The following is a 9,055-nucleotide window of genomic DNA, read 5'->3' as shown; positions in this document are numbered from 1 at the left end:
AAGCTGAAGAGAGGTGTCACTCCGCACCTAGTTGCTTCAACAAATATCGCAACATAAATCCTATGCAAAAATCCCAGTTGTAAGATCTCTGTAATGACCTTTCCTTCAGTCGATATTGTCAAATTTTCAGAAAAAAATCGCATGGTTCTATGTTGAGGAACATTAAGGTGATTATAAAAGAACATTTTAAAAATGTATAAATGTCTACAATGGAGAATGCGCAGGGCCCACATTTGATGACTGGACTTAAATCCGACAGCGAGTGAGACATCATCTTACACATACACGATCTTTGGTCAGAAACGCTACTTTGAAAACATGGCGGACGTCGCGGTTAAACGTGACACGGACAGTGTTGAAACTGATGAATTATCTCAGAGAGTAAAGAGGGCGAAGGCTGGCGATGAGGACGGTGGAGGAGAAGCGGGAGAGGAACCTGAAGCAGAGAATATCCTGTCTGGGTTTAAAACATCCAACATCTTGAGTGATTCTGCCCGGGAGAAAAACATCTTTATCCATGGAAAGGTAAAGTTAGCTAACTTTGCTGTTATAAAGTATTGAGCTCAGGTATTTAGCTAAGTCTAACAATGGTTAGCTGGTCAAAGGCAATAGTGGGGAGAGGAGAAAATTGTTTTATTGTTGTATCCATTCAAATGAAATGAATAAATCGTAAAAGAAAAATATTCTCTTCCGGTTTGGCATTTCAAAATAAGAGTTTGCTAGTCCGCGTTAGTGCTGTAATGTAAAGATTGATTTTATACAAATAAGTGCCACAAGGGTAGGATCACCAGAGGACAGTCGTGCGTTTATTTATGTCTCATTGTCAGCCAGGCAGAACTGAAACTGTTGAACATGTCATCTTCAGTTAGCGGATCAGGATGCTGTGGTCATTCTGGAGAAGACTCCCATCAGAGAAGACATCCTGGCTGAGGTCTTCAGTGGTTCCAGCCTGAAGCTGGAGATGAGAAACGACATCTACAGCACTTATCGGCTACAGGCTCCCCCTCACCTCAATGGTATGGCCCCAAATGAATAAAGAAGATTCTGTCAATCCAGCAGCCGCTTGGGCCGGCTGGGGGAAAGTTAGATAACCTGTGTGTTTCTGTTTTGCAGAGATAAAGACCACAGTTGTGTGTCCAGCCACAGAGAAGCATGTAAAGAAATACCAGCGTCAGGAGAGTTTTCTGGTGGAGGAGACAGGGAAGGACTATCAGTCCATCACTCTGCCCTACATTCAGAAGCAGAGTTTCAGCGTGCAGGTCAGTGTCCTGACATCACCCCCTCTGATACAGTATCCACTTTTAAATGTACAGCATTAACAGCGTTTATTCCACAATCTGTCAGTGGGTATACAACATCCTGGAGAAGAAGGCAGAGGCTGAGAGGATAGTTTATGAAGATCCAGACCCGAAGGCTGGCTTTGTCCTCCTCCCTGATTTCAAATGGGACCAAAAACAGGTGAGAGATCAGGAACATTGACCACAGCAGAAATCAGATAGCATTCTTCTCCACTTTGTCACTGAGAGATCTCTTTTAACTTTCCTTTTACTTTCCCTGCATAAAGGCTAAGCAGTGCTGCAGCCTTGTATTACTGCTGTCTGTTTTTGTTGTAATAAAACGTGATAAAATGTCACGTGGCAATAAAAGACGACTGACAGTCTGACCACATCAGAAGTTTAATACTTAAGAAATGTAAAAACCTATAACAGGAGCTATTTAAAACTGAAAATGTCTCTTTTAATTGCCATTCTCTCTTACCTAAACAAAGTGAGAATGAGATAGAAGAGGATTACTGGGAGCTGTACTTTTAGATTCTTAGGCCACTTGACTAAACAGTTTCACAATGTCCGCCTTCCTCTTGCAGGTAGATGATTTGTACCTGATTGCCATAGTACATCAGAGGGACATCAGGAGTCTGAGAGACCTGACGTCAGAGCATATACCACTGCTGCAGAACATCTTCCAGAAAGGAAAGGTGAGGATACAGTAAACCCTGGGTTTGTTTTAGAGACTCTTGTTGGAGAAAAAAGTCCAAAACATGTCCTCGTCCTCCCTCAGCTACCATTAAAGTGACCTGTGATCATGTATCCATAGTGATACATGATAGAAAAAGATTGATAATGTCTGTGTAATTGTGACTTAGGAGGCCATCCTGCAGCGCTACAACCTGCCAGCCAGTCGGCTGAGAGTCTACCTGCACTACCAGCCGTCCTACTACCACCTCCACGTCCACTTCACTAAGCTGGGCTACGAAGCTCCGGGCTGTGGTGTGGAGCGCGCCCACCTCCTCGCAGACGTCATCCAGAACCTCCAGTCTGACCCGGACTACTACAAAAACCGGACACTGTACTTCCCCCTGAGGGCTGACGACGGACTGCTCAGCAAGTTCAAGGAGGCAGGAAGACTGTAACGTAGCGCCTTCACTAGATTTCCATCCAAAACTGTGTGTTTTTTACAGTGTCAGACCAAATCCAAGCATCTTTTTGTTTTGGTCAACAAATGTTTTTTCCCTCTTTCAACAGCGACAGCACTAGTCAGTTAGCTATACCCTCCTATCAGTACCTAGTTGTTTAGTTATGAAAGAGATTTTTCTATCAGTGTCATCAGATGAAATTTGTAATGTTCATGAACATGCTGTCTAATTGTTGGAGAATTTCAAACCTCTGCTAATTAATAATCACACATAATTTTGTACATGACTTGCAACCACTTTTATAAGAAATGAGTAAATGCGACTTGAGTCAAATCAGTGGACAAGGGATTTTTCAGTCTATGTTTAATGTTGTCTAATGGTTTTTTACATGTTTGTACATGTTAACTGAATGTTGCTGAATGAATTAAAGAGTAATGATGTTTTTTGCTACTCAGCCTGTTAATGTTGTGTAATGTTGTGTTTTAATGTTTGAGATGGAACAACTGCATAGGACAGAATGAAATCAGTGTCTACAGTAGACAGATAGGAAGCACTTTGACCTTTTATATGTCAGTTCACCATCACCTCTCGCTGTAAAGTGACATAATGTGATTTAAGGCAAGTGAGACTGTTTGTTTAGCTCCATTCAAACACAGAAGCAATTCCCACTATCAATTTTCATATTGAAACTTATTTGAAGATACAGAAAATGCACAGATTAACTCACAACACTAGATGGCAGTGTTAATCCTAAAACGATCAAACTTTTTTTTTTTTTTTTTTTACTGTAAATAAACATAAACTCCAATGTCTGGTAATAAGTAGACAGCAAACAGAAACCTCTTTCTGCTGTCAAAGAGACAAAGAGCAGATGGTAGTTGTATCCCATATTTTTGCAGGTCATGTAAACACACAGGTATCATTTTGTACAAAACGATGTTTAACCTGGGTCAGAGCTGAGGTACCATGTTTAGTTTGAGTGATACCATAAATGCCAGAGGTTCACAAATACACATGTACAAAAAAAAACCCTCCCTCATCCTATAAAGTTCACGGTACAGTCTAAGAAACAAATCCCACTGTGAGACAGTCAGTGCTGCTTTTAGTAGTTTGGACATTTAACTGTGAGAGTAAAGTGTTGTTGTTTTTTTCAGTTCTTACGATGATTACACATAATTAAAGTGTTTGTTAAGTATTTGACAATATTTTCTTATCTCATCTGAAGTTGGTTGGGCGTCGCTCTGAGTTGTGTTTATGGTGCGTTCGGGTCTCCCTCGTAAAATTTAACTATCTTTCCAATATTATTAAACACTAAGCATTTTCAATTTTTTTGAGGTACAGTATCTGTGGGTTTTGGAAAAAACAGAAAATTCTTATATGATTAATGGATTTATATGATGGATTTGTGACACTTTCCAAATATTGTTTCATTAAAAATGGCAAATTGTCTTATAAGTCGAATAATCATTATATTTATTTGCCTGTGTCATTTAAAAAAGTTTACACCTTGCAAATGGCGCTAAAACATTTTAGCAGAATTGTAAATGGGAAATGTATCACAACACAAGTGGATCAGAAATAAACAGCAGAGTTGCTAAAATTGCCTTTTAACATCACAGCTGTAGTTTAGTGTCCAGCAACCTGCTCATAAATAACCGTGATGTTAGGATATACAGTATTTGACAAGACGAAACATATTACACAAACTTTAAATATTCTGGTCCATAAGAGGTTATTTTATGATGAGGTATCTGGAGTGTAAACCTGAATTTATAGTTTACATAGTTTTATGCTAACATGAACCTGTTGTTATTTGCCTTGGGGGCTAAAGCCTTAAGCGAGACAGGGACGAAAAAGTATGGTCTTTTCCCCACGGTTGTTGCTGTTTACTTTGTAATGCTCTGCAATGGTTTATGCTTCATTTTCCCCCCTACATCAGCGACTACGATTTCGTCCGAGCCGCGCCTGAACGCAGCACCGCAGGGCAGCGGACGCCCAGGCAGGACTAACAAATAATCCAATCATTAGTCCGCGAGCAGCGCCGATGTCTTGGTTTCAGTCTCTGAGGGATGACTTCACTCTGAGGCCGTTTGAGTTTCAGCCGACACCGTAAGTACCCGCGTCCCCGCCGCTGTACAAACCAAGCGCACTCCATCCCTGTGAGACATCAACTTTAGCTTTGTTGTGAGCAGAGATTAGTTGCTGGTGCTCCGGGGGGGAATTATGATGTTTGTGTGCTGATCGATACGTGTGTTCGATACAGTGTCCTGCAGTGCTTTGCTCTGATTTGTGCATCGACTGAGGCAGCTGAGGCAGGAAAAGTGTGAGCTCTGTTTGGACCAGGATCTGCAGGCAGCATGATGAGGCGGTGTGAGGGCGTCTGAAGTTTTAGTTCAACAATATCTATGACTTTCTGTCTGAGACTTGATGTGTATTTATTCATTTGTTCTGTTTGTAAAACGTTGAGTGCTTTGGAAGTCTGGGTTCAGGTCTTTTGATCTTAAGACTAAACTTTGCCAAGAAACTAATCAGCTCTACTCCTAGACAAACATTGTTTTTGGGGGGTGTTTTTTTTTCCATTGCATAATTCATTCCCAGAGAAATTAATTCAAGCCAGTTTGGAGGTTACTACATTTATTATGATTTCTCCTGGATGAATTTGGGTCATTGCGAAGTACTTCAGGTTAAAATCATTTGTGTAAACTGGTTTAAACTGGCTAATCTGTCAACAGCTCACTACAAATTCATTCCCTAATAGGTAAATACTGAAAAGCCCAATTGTGCAGGAGCTCTTGTGCAAATTCTCCCTATTTTTTATTTTAATTTTCAGAATTGAATTTGAAGTCATGCTCTTTACAGACAGCCGTTCTCCACTCAGCTGTAATGCCGTCAAGATCTTTGAGATCATACAGTAACACTCACTCCCACTGTGACACTGTGTGTATGAGCTCAGTGTTCGGTGGCAGGTCAAGGGCGGTCCAGATTAAACAGTTAGCGTTCACTGTGTGTGAACCACCGTAATCCTGAGCACAGACACTCAATGATCCAGAACAGAGTCGCGTTGTCTGTCAGTGAGTGAGAATGAAAGACTATTGATCTGCCGCTCTGATCCTCATGAGGATGAACTGTAGAGCGATGTAGACCTCTGATTAAAGTGCTTCTCAGCGCTGTAAGTGACAATAAACCAAACCAAAAGTGCACTTTAAAACCTCCACAACCCTGACGAATTAATATGTGAGACCAGTCATTCCCTGTAAATCGAGTTAGTGTTACCACACTGGATGAGGATACAAGGGTTTAAGGGCATCAGTGCTGGTAATCTGACTGAGGAGCTTGATGAATATGCCTGTGTGTGTGTGTGTGTGTGTGTGTGTGTGTGTGTGTGTGTGTGTGTGTGTGTGTGTGTGTGTGTGAGAGAGTGAGACATGTCAACTGTCACAGCCATGCTGATCAGATCATCTGTCAGTGGGTCGCTGAACAAACGCTCAGAGGTTTTAAAGAGACGTCCTGTTTACTGTTCCTCTCTGTGAGGAAATCCTATCACAATGATTCACTGATACGTAATTAGACAATCAGACCTGCTGCTGCTGCTGCTGCGTCCTGCTCAGTGTGTTCTGAGTGGTCTCTGCTGACTTGTGTGTGTGTGTTGTGTTTGTTGTTTGGTTGTTTTTCCTGTGCAGCCTGAATGAAAGTTGTGTCTCGCCACTGAAGCAATCACATGCTGATTAGCTTTTCCTCACTTCAGCTGCCATCATGTACATTCAAGTAAAAATGTGTCAAAAACCTGTCTCTAAAAACTCAGTATATCAGTAGATTCTGTTGAAAATAATGATAAAAACAATGGAAACTTTAATTATTCAGTCCTATATAATTTCCTTCAGTATTAAAGGAGCACGCCGCTGATTCCAAACTTAAAGGTCAGCATACGTGTCATAGCTAATACCACTCAACCTATGAAAACTACAATGTCTTGTGTGGCTTTTCACCAACAATGATGTTGTTGGTTGCATTATGGGAAATGTAGGATCTAGTGTTTCTGGAGATGGGCTCATAGTAGCAACTAAAAATCAGGATATCTCAGGCTCTGCTGGCTTAATTTTGACTGTTCTTTTTAAAATGTGTCTCTGGTGAGTCCACCAACGTGTAGAAGAGCCGCACTAACCTGCTGGAGGACTCCTCAATGAGGTGATGACATGCTAAGTTTAGGTGTTTTCAGTTTGGACCTTGATGGTGCAACACAGCTTTTAAACTTTTCAGTTTTGGACAACTTCACCACTCAGACATTCTGTACATTGGCGTCAGGAAAAGTAAACGTCTTTATCTAACGGTTTGGTAACATTTCTTCTGTTCAATGAAACTGTCTGCAGAAAATAAAACATTTCTCAGAGTAATCACAAAGCACTGTAAACAGTCTGTGAGACACATGCTCAAATGTGTCCGTCGTAAAGGCGTCTGTTGACATGAAAAGGAGACGGGGTTTATATTTGTAGTGTAATATAACTACGCCTTTGGTTTCATGCGAGAATAGAGGTGATGAGGAAGTTTAATTTCTGCAAATAGAAGACAACAACAACACTGACATTTGGATTTTGGCTTGCAAAAATTTTAATTTGTAACTTCCTGTGTGTGTGTGGAAGAATTACCAGAGAAGCTCTGGTTCATCGCAGCTCCAGCTGATGATTTAGTTTGATAAGTTTAGCATTTTTATTTAGAAACCTGCAACATTAATACATTCATGCTTCATCTGTGATCAAAGATACAGAGTAGAGAATATGCTGGCGGGGAGATGAAAGCTGCAGTCGTAGTTGATTTAAAATTAACTTGACACGACCCAGAGAGTCAAGTAGACAAGAATCTGTTTTCATCCCTGTCGTCCTTTTGGTCATTGTGTCCCTCTACAGTTCGTATGGTGCAAATTGTTTTCAATGCAAAACAGAGAAAGAAAAGTATTTGTTGTGATATCTGGGAATGCTTTGCCGTCTTTTGCACATCAGACTTTGAGCAGCTGTGCTTTGTTCCTGCAGCCTTTCAAACAAAATGAACTCTGTAACTCTTAACTGTAACTCATACTCTTGTTTAGGAATTTGTCAGGTTGAACACATCTGCAGACATTCATTGCCCAATTCAAGCTTAAAATCAAGCTGGCTGACCTGAAACACCTTGTCAGAATGTGACGCCACAATCTGTGAAACTCAGCAAATGCAGCAGTGTTGCAGCCTCCACCTGGTCTGCAACATCACAGTCTTAACAAATGTCAGACTCGAGCAATGAGATGCATCATCTGTTATTAGCTTGTCAACCTTTCAGTTAAACTCTTTGAATCAACTGCTCATGTGCCTCCTGTTGCTTCAACACACAGGGTTGAAGAACGCTGTTTTGTTTTTATCGCCCCATAAACCTCTGCTGGGACCTGAGATGGAGAGAAAGAAGGGATGTTTTCAGCTTTTTAGAGGAGTGTGTGTGTGTGTTTGTGTGTGTGCGTATGTCAGACACACACACACCACCCAATGCGGCAGACTTAGGGCAGGAGTATGATTACAGGGCTATTTACATTACAACATAGAGCAACAGAGAAAGGGGGCGAGAGATTGGCAAAAAGAGAGCGAGAAGATGGTTTCCAGATGTGAGGTGGAATTCAGAGCTACAGAGCGACTTTCCTCCTCCTCCTCGTCCTCCTCCTCCTCCTCCTCCTTCTCTGTGCAGAGACAGAGGAATCTGGATCAGCCTGTGCATGTTGCAATGGAGAGAAGAGGAGACAGAGGGAAACCACAAAAGAGAGGAGAAGGAAAGGGCGTTGCTCTGCAGGGGTGAGAGAGAGGAACTTGAGCCGACAGAGGGAAAAGAGGAGTGGAAATGAGGAAGAGGATGGAAAGAATAAAGAAAGAGGAGGAGAGGGAAGAAAAGCAGGGCCTCTTGGTTGACCACAAGTCCAGAAATCTCAATCGAATTTCAGCTCGGTGGAGGCTGTTCTAGTGCTGGTGAGCAACAAATCCACCAAAATTTGAACACTTTGCTGAGCTCTTTTCCAAAACACCATATTTTATTCCCCAAATGTTTGTAGCTTTCAGGAAGGTTTTACCTGAGGTTGTTTCTGGTGTCCAGTGTTTCCCACAGGTTGAGAATTTACTTGCGGTGGTTGGTGACTGACGTGCATGCAATACAGAGACAGTTTAGAGGGGAAGAGTGTAACCCAGATTATTAAATGTAGCTACAGTTTACAGGTGTCCCCTAAACACCTCACATGCAGACTATCGGTAGACGCTACAGTTTACCGAGGTCCCCTAAACGCTTCACATGTAGGATATTGGTAGAGGCTAGATAGACAGAGAAAAGTCTCTAGTTCCCACTCATTTACTGCAGCTCACACAACTCATACAGTTTAGTTTGAAAAGAGTGAAATAAGGTGGTCTAATGTAAGATTTACCTGAGATGAAACTGTAAGTAGAGCCTCTGTATGGAAAAGAGGTGATGGTAAGACATATAAAAAGAAGTGGCCTCTCATTCGTTTCAAGAAGAGCATCCTGTTGCAGAGGCTTCCTGCAAAATAAACATCATCTAACAACGCAATGCACTGGCCAATCCAAATGGTCAAATTTGAAACATCAACAGCTTACGTCTAATGTCTTTCCTCACAACTGTCCA

The 9,055-nt window shown here is 41.6% G+C and overlaps 2 protein-coding genes and 1 long non-coding RNA gene across 3 annotated transcripts in view; 2 read left to right on the top strand and 1 right to left on the bottom strand.

Annotated features, from left to right (window-relative positions):
- Nucleotides 1-285: 285 nt before the first annotated feature.
- On the top strand, nucleotides 286-2,867 carry dcps (decapping enzyme, scavenger). The gene is made up of 6 exons (XM_071458208.1): nucleotides 286-525; nucleotides 866-1,016; nucleotides 1,114-1,259; nucleotides 1,345-1,458; nucleotides 1,865-1,975; nucleotides 2,144-2,867. The coding sequence occupies exons 1-6, from the start codon at nucleotides 319-321 to the stop codon at nucleotides 2,408-2,410; spliced, it is 996 nt and encodes a 331-aa protein (XP_071314309.1). The 5' UTR covers nucleotides 286-318; the 3' UTR covers nucleotides 2,411-2,867.
- A 1,503-nt stretch (nucleotides 2,868-4,370) lies between these two features.
- LOC139605605 (capping protein-inhibiting regulator of actin dynamics) overlaps nucleotides 4,371-9,055 on the top strand; it is a 49,546-nt gene continuing 44,861 nt past the window's right edge. The window contains exon 1 of the mRNA XM_071457220.1: nucleotides 4,371-4,522. Coding sequence (XP_071313321.1) covers nucleotides 4,458-4,522 — 65 coding nt within the window. The 5' untranslated portion in view covers nucleotides 4,371-4,457. The remainder of the gene's footprint in view (nucleotides 4,523-9,055) is intronic.
- On the bottom strand, nucleotides 6,129-9,048 carry LOC139605606 (uncharacterized). The gene is made up of 4 exons (XR_011684439.1): nucleotides 9,028-9,048; nucleotides 8,838-8,950; nucleotides 8,493-8,556; nucleotides 6,129-7,823 (listed from the first exon to the last, which is right to left on the bottom strand). It is a non-coding gene; the product is annotated as an uncharacterized lncRNA (long non-coding RNA).

Source organism: Trachinotus anak, unplaced genomic scaffold (assembly GCF_046630095.1).
Source record: "Trachinotus anak isolate AG129_WGS33_773 ecotype Australia unplaced genomic scaffold, CSIRO_AGI_Tana_v1 ptg000021l, whole genome shotgun sequence".
In the NCBI taxonomy this organism is placed as follows: domain Eukaryota; kingdom Metazoa; phylum Chordata; class Actinopteri; order Carangiformes; family Carangidae; genus Trachinotus; species Trachinotus anak.
This window is presented reverse-complemented; position numbering and strand designations above follow the sequence as displayed.